Source organism: Peromyscus eremicus, chromosome 11 (assembly GCF_949786415.1).
Source record: "Peromyscus eremicus chromosome 11, PerEre_H2_v1, whole genome shotgun sequence".
Classification (NCBI taxonomy): domain Eukaryota; kingdom Metazoa; phylum Chordata; class Mammalia; order Rodentia; family Cricetidae; genus Peromyscus; species Peromyscus eremicus.
The window spans coordinates 49086944-49102635 of record NC_081427.1 but is presented as its reverse complement, the minus strand read 5'-3'; the positions used below and the strand labels follow the sequence as shown (position 1 = coordinate 49102635).

Genomic DNA, 15692 nt, shown 5'->3' with positions numbered 1-15692 from the left:
TCTTCAACACAAAAGCCAAAAGCCCAGCAATGGCTATATAGGTCTTTTACTAAGAAATCACAAGATATGAATTACTGTTTAATTCTACACAGAGAAACACTCAGATTTTTTTGTCACACCTTGTTCCATCTTCTCAGTCACCAGGTAACCACTTTTCTGAAATGCTTTTGTGCATGACTAATACTCAACTCCTTTTTTAAATGATTTAGTCCTTCTGGTCCTCCAGAATTGGCAAGTGATCTAGCACCTCCAAGTCTATGCTACCTAAAGCACCCAGTGTCCATAACTGATTTTTCTACTAAATAAACCTATTTCAAGTCTCAAATTTGAACAAGCCTCAGTATTCCAAAGTAATCCCCAAAACAAGCTCCAGTAAGATGACATGGGGTAAACTCTTAAGCATGGGTTTGAAATAGCTGCCATCAAAGAAAGTGAAAATAATTTCCCCCTTCTTCCTCAACAGTTTGCACAGGTCAGTGCTTACCCACTGAGAGGACTTACACTACTCACTGCCGTCAGAGGGCTGGAGGTCGGTATGGGAAGCAATCCTGCACCAGGCACCAGGCTGGTCATGGTTGGAGCAGGAGCCAGTAAAGAAAGGGCTTTGGCTTCCTCTGGGATTTTACCTGCAGAGGCAAGTTCCAAATATTATGGAGAGCAGAAACACCACACCAGCTTTACACTATGATTTTACAATTACCCTTGCACTTAAAAAATAATAATAATAAATGAATCTATCTATCAGATCCGTACAAAGAAACAAATAAGAACATAAGTCTTTCCTTTTATCCTGCTCTATTAGGAAAAATAAAAGTGAGCAAAACTTCAAAGACTAACAATCTCATTAATGGAATATTATTTTAAAAACTGAATAATGTAGACAATTATTTAACACTTTGAGCTATGGGTCACCTGTACTGGAAACTTAATGTTCATGAACCAAACGATATCAAGCATGGACGCTTTCCCAGGACGCTGTTTTCGCGGTGATCGAAAGTTGTGTTACACATGACAACCGTTCGTGTTGGCTGCGTCACTAATAGCACACAGAACATCAGATACAGAAAAGAAGAACATTTTTTAAAGTTTAATCCCCAGAAATGGCAAATAACCAAATTAGTCAAAAAAAAAAGAAAAGAAAAAGAAAAAAACAAATATGTGCGAATTGAACTTTGTTCCATAATGCGTGTCTCTGCCCTGTTACTGAAGCTCCTACTTGTGAGCAGACAATTCTGACACCCTCCAAGACTCCACTCAATTTCAGATAAATACAAGAACAGAAAACTAGAACATGCAATCAGCTTCAATTAAAAAAGGTCCATACCCATTCATCAGTAAGGCATCTCACCAACATCAGTAATGCCTAGAAAGAATCCAATCCCAAAGAAAATGCCATAGGCATTTGATAAAAAAATTCATGGGGCTGAACAACATTTCCCCAGTCTCAGGAAACATAATACTAACTTTTAGATGCAATTTCGGTATATTTATCTGAATAATAGTAACTAATACTTAAAAACGCTTTTCTTATGAAGCCTGTAATTTTCTAACAGGAGTAATACCAAAATCCCTTTAGAAGTGAAGAAAAATGCCCACAACTTAAAAAATGAAAAATTTGCTTTGAAGTTCATGATCTGCCATATTTTGTTTCTGAATAAAAAAAAAAGACTGAAACTTTCACATTTTCCCCTATCTTCTTAGCAAAAAAAAGTCTATTTCTCAAACTTGATTGCATATATAAATAGCCACTTCTATTAAGAGCGTCTAAAAACTGTACTTTAAGAATCAAATATACTGAAAAATATATGTGGCAAGTTTTCAAAGGCATTATGCCTGATTTCAGTGGGAAAATCCTATTTAAAACAACCAGATGTCAGAGAGAAATCTCCAAACAATTTCTGGAAAAACCTCTAAGCATGGATAGAATTCAAGCTGGAATTTAAAACTTTAGATAACGGTTTTAGCTTATGTATAGAAAGAAAATTAGAATTACAGTTTAGTGGCTTTGGCAAATGCATACTTTCTAATTTTACAGCATCTAAATTTAACTAATTTCAAAAATGAGGTTATTACTTTAAATTCTGGAGAACAAATTTCTTAACATGCATAATGATAACAAGGTAGGCCTTACTAAAAAAAGATATCAAATAACAATGAACTATTGTTACCACTATTACTATACATCTACATATGCCCACATATACACTATACTATTTATATTATCACATTCATTTTATCTATGAGGAATATTCTTTAAGATTTAAACCTGAACACCTCTGATGAATAACTGCAGTCCTGAGGTGTGCACTCTATGCTTCAGTACCCTAACTTATGCACCTAAAAAGTTCCAATGTAGTCATGTGCCCGATTTAATATTGTTTGTCAATAACCAAACCCAGCTATCCAGACAGTAGAGGCTACACAGACAGACAATAAGGTATTAGACATGAGCCAAGCTCATTACTTCGAACTGTGAGGCCTCAGTTCTGCTTAAATATCAGCAGGCTATCAGATTCTCCCTGCCATTCATGACAATAAACTGTTAAAAATCAGTAACTATAAGCTCAGTATTATTTGTCTTATTCTATTAAAGATACTTAAAGAAAATTTCCATTGCTTTATTTCCAAAATAAAATTTATCCTCTAAAACTCTAGTAGAGTATATGTAGTAAAAACAAGTGAGCATTTAGCATTTTCCCCAAACTACACTTGAAAGAAAACTGAGGCAAACATCTCTCACACAACTGTGAGTCCTGACTTCATAATCCACTTGAAAATCTAGTAACCTCTGAAGAATTCTCAACAAAAAAATTCAAGCAAACAAAAAAACATGCATGCAAATAAATAACCAACAGTTTTCTCCAATATCCATTCCCCAGAGGCAACAGAAGGCTTCTTAAGACCAAGCTAATATTAAGACAAAGACCTCCCCCTACCTTCGGATTGTTAAAAGAAATGCACTTAATTTTCCTTGGTGCTTTTATATGCCTACAGTTCTAGGGGAAGGATAAAAATTAGAAGCCATCAGTTGGTTTTATGAGAGATGTAGACTTGGGGAAAAATAATAAGCACTGAGACCATCAGAAAATGTCCCTACGGTTCTAGTCAAGTGTTTTAATGTTTGAAGATCAAAGTGCACCTCAACCCGCCAACACCAATTAAAAGGCCCTGGGCATCTATCTATCTTCACAGCACTGCACTCTACCTTACTGCACGGCAATTCAGTTCATCTCAAGGTTGAGCTCTGTTCATCCTTCCCCCATAATTTACAACACGTTATGAATTCTTAATGGAATACCATTTACAAAGAACTGGAAAACCAGCTCACAAGTTAAAAGTGAGAGAGATTTAACAAAACAAAAACAAAACAAAACAAAAAAGGGACAAAATAAAAAGAAATGAAATGAAAGTAAAACAATAAAAACAGAGACAGGGCGTCCATCTTCTGCGGCTCAGACTCCGATCTCATTTCCCCAATGAAGGTTTCACTTGGCGGCAGGTTTAGTGGCATGGCAAACAATGCCTGACTCAGGCAAGTGTAACAGGTCTGCCTTGGCCAGTCTAGTCATCTAATAATGCACAAATATCACATAGAGAAAACATACAAAACCAAATTAATAGTCAAAATCCATCTACCAGAAAATGTGGACATAAAGTTATGACTGATGATTAGGCTCACACCTGCTATGTTGATCTTATTTTTTCTAAGTGTTAACATTTATAAAAAGAAATCTGAAATGCACGCAACAACAAAAAGAGGTCATATTTAGACAAGTATATTTTATTCAAAATGGCATGTTTTATTAACTATAGTCCATGCTCAATGGGTATCACACACGTCACTTTTCCACCCTCTTCTCACATTACTGTCTCTGAAAACGGGTACAGTGTTCTACATGGCCCTCCCTTCTCGTTCCCACCCAGTGCTGTGCTGTTTCTACGGCATGGAAGCACACAGGGATTCGAGTGCACAGGGCACACGCAGCACCGCCCCACCGCCTCCTCTCTGAGCCTCCTCCACTGCAGACTTCATTTGCTCCTCACTCTGCTCTTTTTCATGTAACAATGCATTACGTCTTTGCTGGTGGTGCATAATCAGGCTTAACAGCTGTGAAAGTCATCAGCTGCAGTTGACAAAACTAATAAAAAATGTCTATCAGTCTCTTCCTGATACCAGTTATGTGGAAATACAAAAATTCAGTAAATGTTTAGATTTGTATGTACAAAAATGGTAAAATTTTCTCTCAAAATGATAGCATTAAAAATATTTAAGAGCTATAACTGGTTGTGTTTTTATAAATATCTACCAAGTAAACAAATGACTTCCATGTGCTCATAACCTTGAAAGTTTTGTACAAATCAGAGTTTCTCTGATTGTATGGGATTAACGCAAGGTTCCAACAATGATTTAAAACTCTTCCTTCAAAATCAGCAATGATAAAAGTCAACACTATAAATTTCTGATATTTCCAGTTAAGAAATCTACTGAAGTATTTCCTGTGCAGTTTCATGCCATGAAACTTTGTAGAATTAATACCTCTTCCTCTCCCACCTTACTCCCCAACTTGGGGCTCACTGTGCTCTTAAAGAGTAACAGATAAGAATCTACTCAGCAAATAATTTACTTTAATCCATCTTCCCTCTCTACTCTAACCCTTGAAACATGAGAAATATGCTTTCAAATTTATCTGGGGAAAAAAAGAAACCAGAACTTCCTGTTCTGGAATTTCAAAATTACCAGTCTGGGAGGAGCTGTATCTTATAGCTCTTAACATTCCAAAACAGGCATTCTAAAACAAGCAGAAAACTCCCAAAGTGCAGCAAATTCCTGATGCACTAAGTGACTTTAATGTTAACCTAATAACTACAACAAGTTTTTAAAATTACATATAAAAAGTTCATTGACTTGTTTCTAGCATACTTTTATGCTATAAAACAGTTACTATCGGTTAGCAAAAAAAAAAAATGTTCATTTCTAAGGACATGTAAATTTAGAAAATAACCAAATTTTAAACACTATATATATATATATATATATAAGCCAGTCAGTACTCTAAGTTAATTGTACATTAAAACTGTCAAAATCAGAAGCCAATTTATACATGAATGACTCTAGAAAAACAAAATTTTTAATCATAATTAGCTCTTAAAGCAATACAAGACATAAAATTTAACAGATAACTAGAAGGCCTTCGGCCCTGCTCTCACCTTTCACATCACTCCTGATGGAGGCTTTAAAAATTGCTCTCCAGTTACCCTCCCCAATAAAAGCCAATCAAAAAAAAAGTTCTAAGTGTACAGCAAAAATTACACTAAATTATGAAACCATAATCTTGTAACAATTGAGAGAAACTACCTTCAGAGGATATTTGAAAAAATAAACCGAGTACTTTTCAAATGAATATAAAAATATCACAACCCCAATTTGGCTGAATGTATAGTGTTTTGTTGGGAAACTCTTAACTCTGTCCCATGAGTATATACTTACATATGCATTTTAAATACTTTTCCATACCAACTTAAGTTTTTAAAGTCCAAAAAGCTCTTCTTACAATCTGCAAACTGGCTACAGAAAAGCCAAAGCCAACTATAAAGGGCAAATATTCAATCAATTTTCTAAATGTTCAATTGTAAAATTTCAAATATCCATAAGTAATGAACTAACCACTTCAATATACTTTTCTATCAGGTGTTTTTTCTTCTCCAAATTTCATTCTCGTTTTCACACACACAAATGTGAGTGTGCACAACAGACTTGCACATAGAGTACTGGCCAATTTCTAGGAAAGTCAAACAGACAGGACAGATATTAAAACAGTAAGAGAAAACATGAGATACCAACCTTCTGCACAAGGAACTACTATCAGAGCTCTGTCAATAAAAACCGTGTTAGTTAGATGCTGGGCCACACCAACACTGGATGGGTCACGAAACTTAATATAACATACTTTGGAGGAAAAAGCAAGAGGTGTGTTGCTGCAAGATAAAAAGAAAACAAATGGATTAATAAACATTTGCATGGTTTGATAATTTTCATTTGAAATTTCTTTCTTACGCCAGACTTAGGTAATTTTCATTGGTAAAGATGATTAACACATGAAACAACAAATTTTAGTCATTTAATGCTGACTTGTCTGACAAAGCAGAAGTCAATCTAGGCTTGTCTACAAAACCCTTTTGATGAGTGAAATTTAAAATCAGTCCTTGAGTGACATTCCAAAACAGCTAACATGTTCTCAGGCAAAATTCCTTCACAGAAGCACCTATTTTCAAGACTTCACACTGTAGCTTCTCCCAACCCTATCTCATTACACAACATTCATAACATAAAAACCAGAGCTAAAGCCATAGCTAGTAGGAACATGGGAGGCCCTGGGTTCACTGCCAATAATGAAAAAGAAATCACTTCAAAATGATCATTCAATCAGGTAACACGGAATTAAACAAGGAGTTTCTGCATACACCAGATGGCTTTAGGCTACAGAAAAATGTGCTTTTGGGGACAAAAACAAAAGGTTTTTACAAACAAATGTTAATGTAATTTATTTTGCAAAATAGTAGATTCTAGCCCATTTGATTCAACTCAATCTAAACAGACCTATGGTAAAAAGGAACCAGGATGGTAAAAAGGAACCAGGATGTTGAAGAGAGTTTGTCTATAATATGATCTTACCTCGTTATATTAAAAAATCACTACCTTCATGGCACTATGTTGTTATCTATACTATTTCTCATTAAAACACTGAATAACTGTTTAACTAGTAATTACAAAGTCATCTTTTAAAAAAAAAGACTTATTTTATTTTTAAGTGTGTGTACACATGTGAATGCTGGTGGCCATGAAGTCCAGAAAAAGGCTGGAACTGGAGTCACAAGTGAAGTGCCTAAGAGGGTGCTGAGAACCTAACACGAGTATGTGCTCTAACCACTATAAACCATCTTTCCAGCCCCCTCCACAGTCATTTATTACTAAATTTGTTCTCTGTAATCCTTCACATATAGCAACAAATCCATCTTTCAAACAATGTGGACTAACATTAAACAGTTAAAGTTACAGTTACACTATCAACCTGTGATGGTTAGCATTGCTGGTCACACTGACTGGGTCCACAATCACCAAAGAGACAACTGTATGTGCTATGATCTAGATTAGAGGAGCTGCAGTGGCACCATTCCCTGGGCTAAGGTCCTCTACGACATTAAGGAGAACAACCAGATCCCAGAGCCTGTCTGCTGAGTATTAACTATACTTGGATGCACCCTTACCTCAGTAAGCTCGCAATCCATTCACTACCTTTCTTCCAGCCCCGCCCTGTATCCTGTATTTTTTATTTAGTTAAAAGTCAGTCACATTTTTCTGGTCTGATATCTGGGAGGCACTAGTATCATAGTAATTGACACTATTCACCAAAATTTCCAATGCTCCTTTTAAGTGCATGGTAAAATTCCACTTTTCTGCTTCATGAACTTAGTTATGTGCATATAATTTGCTTTGGTGGAGTAACTATCAACAGAACTAACATCTCGATTCTGCAGAAGCCTTACGAGCCACGGTTTAGCTCTCTTCCTCTGCCACAGCCACCAGCAACGTTCAAGATGTCTACTTCATCTCAGAGCGCTTCACTGGGGCCAGGCCTCAGTGCAAACTACCAAAGCGTGTTAAGAAATAATCTCTCTTGTCAAACAGAGACTTGGGTTGCCAATCCTGAGTCACTCCTGATCCTTGACCTTTCCAACTTCCTCATCCAAGCCGTCAATAAATCCTGAGATCATTTCCCAAACACAGTCTTTCCTCATTCTCACTTCAGTGCAGGACCTCAGCAGTGCACACCTAGATTATTTTACAGTTTCCTAACCAATCACTCTTTGTCTAACTTTAATCCCTTATTAATGATCTTCCACAAAAGTGCCAGTGTGATCCTTAAACCCTAAATTGCATCACATCCCTTAAGATTAAATTTCCTTGAAGGCACCTTTTGTGTTCCTGCTTCATTTTATATCTATCCAAAATTCCAGACATACATGTGGTTTCTAGAACGCATCCTGAGTAAGAACATAGTCTGAACATGAGGACTCGGTACATGCTGCTTCACTCAGATTCAGATCTCCCCTCTCTCTCTCCTGAAATGAATTCCATTTTTCTTCAAGACTCAAGTTTCAAGTCCTCTGTAAAGCATCCAAAGATATCACAGGCCACAGGCACCCCTCGCTGAGCATTATATGCAGTTTAAGCACAGGCATTACTACAATTTATTTGAAACCCCAACACATTCTATAAGTTTCTCTAGGCACGAATGACTAGTCACTTGCCACAAGAGCTCATTTCACTGGCTGACCAACACCACCTAATTTGGGTAGGCAGGCTTGACCTAACAAATGAACTCAAAACAATCAGAATGTAGCTCGTGTCCAGTGAAGGAGGAGTATAGAGTAGATCCACAAAGACACAAAGAAGATACACAAAAACAAACAGCCTCTTGAAAGAAAAAGGCAGAGTCACTTTGCTGCCACCTTTCTGATTCCCAGGCCCAGGACACAGGAGGCCTCCTTGCTCTATGGCTATTACAGCCTTTATTCTCCAATTTAGCAAAGAACTTTATTAAACAATGTCGGTACTTATGTGGGATTGATAACACTTTCTGTCCTTCCCAGCTAAAGCAAGTTAAAAGCCTACTAAAGGTCTAGGAATTGCAACAGGAGTCTGTTTAGCCCTCTAATCAAGAGTCTGACAAGCCATCATTAGAGCTACAGTTCCCACGTTGGCTGACTCTTTTGTGAAAAAAATACAAACCTAAAGAGTCACTACTGAAAATGAAAAAAAAACGCATCCTAGATATCTCTAGTTAAAATCCACTTCACGCCGGGCGGTGGTGGCGCACGCCTTTAATCCCAGCACTCGGGAGGCAGAGCCAGGCGGATCTCTGTGAGTTCAAGGCCAGCCTGGGCTACCAAGTAAGTTCCAGGAAAGGCGCAAAGCTACACAGAGAAACCCTGTCTCGAGAGAAAAAAAAAAAAAAAAAACCCACACATCACTTTACATTTAATAAAGCAAAGCAGCCCAATTTATAAAGAAACTATATGGAAGATTAAGATTGAGAACCCTGGGAACTGATTTCAAAGCGGTCTACTCTAAAGAGCACTATCATGTAAGGTATATAGTACAGCAGTTCTCAACCTTCCTAATGCTGAGATCCTTTAATACAGTTAGTTCTTCATGTTGTGGTGACCCCCAACCAGAAAATTATTCTGTTGCTACTTCATACCTACAATTTTGCTACTGTTACAAATCATAATGTAAACATCTGTTTTCCAATGGTCTTAAGCAATCCCTGTGAAAAGGTCATGTGACCCCTTTGGGGTCACAACCCACAGGTTGAGAACTGCTTTAGAGGATCTATCAAAATCACATGAACAAAGAGTTGTATGCATGAAATTATTAAGCAGCATAACATTTATCTAAGTACTCCAATAGCATTTTGGATGGCACAATTCTAAACCTTTCCTATGAACTGCTGACATTACCTACAGACCTACAATGAATGACTGCTGACGACCAGACACTTCCAAATGTACCTAGCTTAAATTCATTCATTTATAATCAAAAATTAAAACCATGGCCAACATATAATGACAGAATTTAAAAAAACACTCAACATAGCACGTGTCTTTAAATATTACTTTAAAGCACAGCAATATGCAAAATGCTTATTACAGATTAAGTAAAAAAGGCTTATAATCACAGTGTATGAATCTTTTGATCACAGTGCATTATAATAAGCACATATAGGGAACCAGAAGAAAAAACACGCTAATGGAAGGAGTTCGGTGGGGTGATGTAAGGACACGGACTTTATTTCTTTTTCTCCATTCGATATAAAATGGCTGCTATGGTAGGTTCTGAAGCAACCCCCAAAGGGCTCTGGTGTTGAAGGCGCCTCCTCAGCTGTTGGGGGTACTTAGCTTACACAGGTGAATGCACTGATAGGAAGTGCGGGCTGGCTAGAGCACTAGGGTGCAGCTTTAAGGAGACTTTATCTTGTCCCTGGCTCCTTCCTGGGGTCTCTCTCTCTTTCCTACCCACCATCGTTATTTCTGTCTGGCCATAGGCTGAATCAGCAGAGTCCGTCAGCACAGACTGAAACCTCTGAAATCCTGAACCAAAGTAACTCCCTGCTTGATGAGCTTAGGTGTGTTGCCATGGCAAGAAAAAAAAATGACAGACACAGCACATGTTATTTCTCTAAGTGAACTAAGTTACTGTAAGTAGTTATAGGCTTTTACTGTTGTTCTTTGAACTTTGAAAACCAGAGAAGAAACCAGAGCAAGCAAGAAAGACTGCAGGTGAAAATCTCCCCAGTGTTAGAAATCAAAAGAATTACCCTGGGAGGGCCGGGTGTTAGTCAACTGAAGGAAGGCACAGGGAACTTACAGAATGCAGATACGTCCCCTTGTGTGTGCTTGTTACGTTGCTCTGTTTAAACTCTAAAAATTCATTGAGCTGCACACCATGATGTTCATCTTTCTGTATAAATATTATATCACAATGAAAAGTTTACTGAAAAAAGCAATTTGTATAAAATAGGTTTTCATGGACTATGAAATTCAACTATTGTGCAAAAAGTTGGACAGTAATTCTGGATATTTAATTATTTGGCAACACAAAAAAGAATGACAAGTAACCCTTAACAAGTTCAATGAATGTCTACATAAATTCTTTTTTAATTTTCTGTATTATCTGTGCAAGTGTGTGCACACGGGGTGGAACTGCAGAGAAAGGTCGGAGGACAACTCTGAGGAGCTGAATTCTCTCCTTCTACAATGGTTCTAAAGACTGAACTCAAGGGATCAGGCTTAAGAGGCAAGCCTTTTTACCTGGTGAGCCATGTTACTGGCCTGTTTACATGAATGCTTAGTGTTTACAAATTCCAATGAAACTGGCCCCTGGGGAGTCAGTTCAGTGGTAAAGCACCTGCCACACAAGCAAGCAGATCTTCAAGATGCTGGCACTCACACAAAAGCAAGGTGTGGTGGTCTGCATCTGCGGCACCAGGGAATGGAGACAAGCAAATCCCCAGAGGGAGCCAGCTAAGCCAGTCTATAGGAGGGGCTTCAGAGTCAGTGACAGGCTGCTTCAAAGAATAAGGTGGAGAGCAAAAGAGGACACCGAATGTGGACCTATTTTCACATTTCCTAAAGAAATGTATTCCAATTTTAAAGTAAATAACTACTCAACTTCTAAACATTAATCACAAAACAATGTTTATATGACAAACCGAAACAACTATCATTACCTTTGACAAATGTACTATTGACTGCAATTTTAGACACGTCAGCGCCAAACTGCAAGTATATCCTACTTGCATAGGACCAGCTAGCATAAATGCATTATGGAGAGGAAAGCCTGCCAATCAAGTTTATCAGTATCACTGCAAAGCCACAATGAGGCTCCACTCCCGCACTTACGAAAACTAGGGAAAAGTTTTTGTCTGGCAACAACTTTGCTAAAGGAATTAGTTTGTGACATACTGACTCTATCTTAACACAAATAGAAAACCTTTTTATTTCCTTTGACCTTTAAACCCCAAATCACAACATTTTCTCAAGCAGGAAGGAAAATGGGTTTATCAAGCCAGCCCTGAAAGAGAGAGAGGGTAGACTCTTCAAGATGCATCTTCCCAAGTGTCAGTTAATAACTGCCAGTGTTACTACCGAAACACAAGCTTCAACCATACAAATGGCACTTCACTGGAATGAAGACTAGTATTTCTTCAGATACTCCACTATCCTAAAGTGAGTTTACAAGAGTTCAATGGCAGAGTACTTCACTGACTGGCTTCCAACCCTTTCAGGACACAGTCCTCCTCTGAACACTCCTCAATTACTAAATGTCAGGTACTTAAGAGACAGCCGAAAGCAACTTCAAACGCTAAAAAAGATAGTACAAATTTTAATGTCACAGTTAAGTCAAACCTTATGCAGTATTCTTATCAAAAATACACTGCTTGAATCTCAGAATGAAGAAGTAACCTGTACAAACTGACTATATGTCGTTCTACAAGATAAACTACCTCATAAAACGTCAACTTCATGAGTATTTTTTTAAGGTGAGGGAAGGGCCTGTTCTAGACTGAGATAAATATCATGTGGTCTTGAAGATACACCAGACAAAGGGGGAAGGGAGCTGCATTATTAGAACAAATGAATTCTCTTTTGTTGTTGCTTGTTCTTTGGTTTGGTGTAGTTTTCCAAGATAGGGTTTTCCTGTACACAGAGAGCCCTGGCTGTCCTGGAACTCACGCTGTAGACCAGGCTGGCCCTGAACTCAAGCGATCCACCTGCCTCTGCCTCTAGAATGCTGGGATTAAAGGCGTGCGCCACCACGCCCAACTAGAACAAATGAAATTTTAATAACCAACTGTGCCAACTAATCAATGAATATTGATGGGCATTCAATGTATTATTGTAACTTTTCTGGATGTATGAAATATTTCCCCAAAAAATTAATTTTAAATATCCAAATGCCTAGGGACATCAATATGCAGTGGTTCCAATACTTAGAGACAGCAGAGAGAAACATTGTTCTATATGTATCACTATGAAAGAAGCCAAATTCTTTTACCAAAAAATCATGAGTAACAACTTCCCTTTTCCTTCAAATGATTTTAGCATAAAGAACAAAATACTGTGATCTTTTTCTTAAAGTTTATGAGTTCGAGAATGTTAAGAACAGCAAAACCACTACGATCATCTGATTACGAGTTCCTGACTGCATAAGGAAATTCACCACTTCAAGTACACTACTACTTGGGAAGCGATCTCGACATAAAAATGCCAATTAAGAACTGGATCTTAAACACACATACGCAGTAACGATACTTCTGCACTGACTTACATTTTTTGAAAGGTTTGAGCCAGTGTGACCTTCTAGGAGGAAAATTCAGGCTGCTGCCCAAAGGAGGTATTGACGTGATCGTTTAAGATCGGTAGCTATGGGCTCGGTTAGAAAAACCAAAAAGATGGTAAATGTCTGATCGCCCCGGGGAACAAAAATAGCCCTGATTTCATGCTGTCAACGGCACTCTCCTCAGCACTAGCACCCTGACACTAAGACCTAGAGGTCTGGGCCGTTGCAGGCGTTCTCCACGATTTCTCCCAGTGCAAAAAACGTTATGAGCCTTTGCCATGAGGGCTGCTGCGGGCCCACCTGCGGCCATCTTAAGTTCGGGGACGGGGACGGGGGGGGGTGGCTAAAGGGCTGGGGGCACCCAATTCGAAGCCCGGACCTCAACCGCAGTCCCGGAGACTGGAAAAGGGAAGCCCTTCCTAAGTCCTTCGCAGGCACTGCGGCGGAGAGGTTCATCAACAAAATCCCGACGCGGAGAGCCGGGCAACCGGCCGGGTGCCCTCATCAAACATGGCCGCCGAGGTAGAGCCCGCGGTCACGTGACGCCCGCGCCTCTTCCCCCCCCCCCCCGGGCCTCGGCGCCCGAGGTCTCGATGGCGGCGCGCCCCTCCCCCCCCGCCCCGCTCCCGCCCGGGCTCCAGCACTCACTCTGGGGGGTAGAGCCGCAGCTCCTCGATATCTCCTAGGAAGGAAAAGAGCGTCCGCATCTGCTCGCTGGTCACCGCCGACGAGAGGTTCGTCACCTGAATCACCGCCGTGGGGAAGAGGCCGAAGCCTAAGCCCAAACCGAAGCCGCCGCCGCTGTTCATCCCGGCCCCGCTGCCGATGCCGCTGCCGCTGCCGCTGCCGCCTTCCCGCTCCCCCAACGTCCACGACGCCGCGTCAGCGACGGAGCCTGGGAAGCGAGGGCGCGCGGCCGCGAGCGCGCTCCCGCGGGCGAATTCGCGGCGGCGCCGGGCGCGTCTAGCCGCCCAAACCGCGCAACTCGCCTGCTCTGGGGGGGCTGCGCGCGCCGGCCGGAAGTGTCGCCCCGGCAATGCGGCGGCTCCCGCGGGGGCCCGGCGGGCCTGGTCGCGGTGGCTGTTGCTAAGCTTTCCCGGGTCTTCAGAGATGTGTCCCCCCCCCGCTGGCTGATGCGGGCCGAGCGGCGGAGGTTGTGTCCCCCACCCCACCCCAAACTCCATCACCACTTCTCTGCGCTTCGGTCGTCGTGGGAAGCCCGGCTCTTTCTGGTCAGCTCCGAAAACGGAGGAGGAATCAGGAGGCCAGGGCTGCAGTGGGGAAAAGGGCAGTAACGTCTGGACAGTATGAACTGTAGCTTTATTAATACAAGCTGCTGCCCCGCTTAACCTGCTTTTAAAACTGGCGTGCACCCTGGTTGTGAGAACTCTTGGAAATTTCCACGCCAAGTGTGGAGGTGCCGAGTGAATGAAATGAGTAAATGAAAGTCTCCGCGGTCGTTGTTTATAACATGCAATTGACTCACTAGCTGGCCTTAATATTTATACTGTTAGACACAGTCACTTGCGGTCCACAGACGGTTCACATAGAACTTGCACCTTAATATGGCACAATAGGATTCAACCGGAGCAGCTATATCCAAAGTGCATGGTCCATTCCTGTGGGCCCAAATATCAAAACATACACTGTTATTAAGACTTCGTTGCCCTTTTCACATTAACATTTCTACTGATGGTCTAAGAGCAATTGTAGGCTGAGGGTGTAGTTATGTTGGTAAATGTTCACCTTGTGTACTTGAAAGCCCAGTGTTGATTCCATAAACCTGAAACTGCCATAAACCTGTGATGTCAGCACTGGGGAGGCGAAGGCAGGATGATCAGAAATTCAAGGTCATCCATGACTACAAAGCAAGTTAAGGCTAGACTGGGTGGGCTACATGAGATTCTGCCAATAAATGCATGGATGCATGGGTGGATGGATGGATGTAAAAGGGCTGATACCTGATCAGGAAGCAAGGCAGTGTTTCTAAACTCTGAGGTCTGTATTTTATATTCTGCACCTCTATCCACTCACACGGCATTGGTTATAAATTTAAAGTAAGTTCCTTGTAAAGGAATGCAACATTGATTTTTGTGAAATGCACCAACTACCAGCCTTGAATTCGTAGAGATCCACCTGTCTCCCAAGTCCTTGGGATTAAAGGTGTGTGCCACCGTGGACCTGGCCACATAATTTTTTTTTTTAATTATCAATATAAAACAAAGAAAAGCAAGAACTTCTGTACAGGTAAAGAAGTTGTCTCCAGCAAAACACACTGTATTATTGTTGGAGATTTCAAACGAAGTACAAGGTTTACTGGACTTGTATCTTCCACCTTGAACTTGCAGTTTGCCGGTATTTAAACTCACCGAAACTTGTTTTCTGACTCAGCACATGTCATGAAGAATGCTCTTTGTGACTTGAAAAGAATGTGTCTTCTGCAGTCAGAGTGTTAGGCCACTGACCCAGTTCGCCTTTCCAATGCTGTGACAAACACCATGACCTGAAGCAGCTTGGAGAGGAAGGGTTTACTTGACTTAAACACGTCTGGATCACAGTCCATCACTGAAGCAACTCAGAGCCAGAGGTCAAGCAGGAGCAGACAGGAACCATGGGAACTCCAGCTTGTTCACAGGCTCATGGTTCAGCTACCTCTCTTACACATCCCAAGCCCACCTGCCTAGGGATGGTACTGCCCGCAATGGACTGAGACCTCCCTTATCAATTAGCAATAAAGAAAATACCCACAAATATGCCCATAGTTTCAATCTGGTTGAAGTAATTCCTT

At 40.5% G+C, this 15692-nt stretch overlaps 1 protein-coding gene across 5 annotated transcripts in view; it reads right to left on the bottom strand.

The window, feature by feature from the left end:
* Positions 1 to 13757, bottom strand: part of Srek1 (splicing regulatory glutamic acid and lysine rich protein 1) — a 32782-nt gene extending 19025 nt beyond the window's left edge. Inside the window, exons 1-3 of one of the 5 annotated variants that reach the window (XM_059276172.1) lie at positions 13553 to 13757; positions 5843 to 5976; positions 511 to 626 (exon numbers count right to left, since the gene is read on the bottom strand). In XM_059276172.1, the coding sequence (XP_059132155.1) occupies positions 511 to 626; positions 5843 to 5976; positions 13553 to 13713 (411 nt within the window). In that variant the 5' untranslated portion in view covers positions 13714 to 13757. Of the gene's footprint in view, positions 1 to 501; positions 627 to 912; positions 1649 to 5842; positions 5977 to 12892; positions 13154 to 13283; positions 13383 to 13552 lie in introns of those variants that run through there. The other 4 variants (XM_059276171.1, XM_059276173.1, XM_059276175.1 and 1 more) reach the window with 4 other exon arrangements.
* Between the last annotated feature and the right edge of the window lie 1935 nt (positions 13758 to 15692).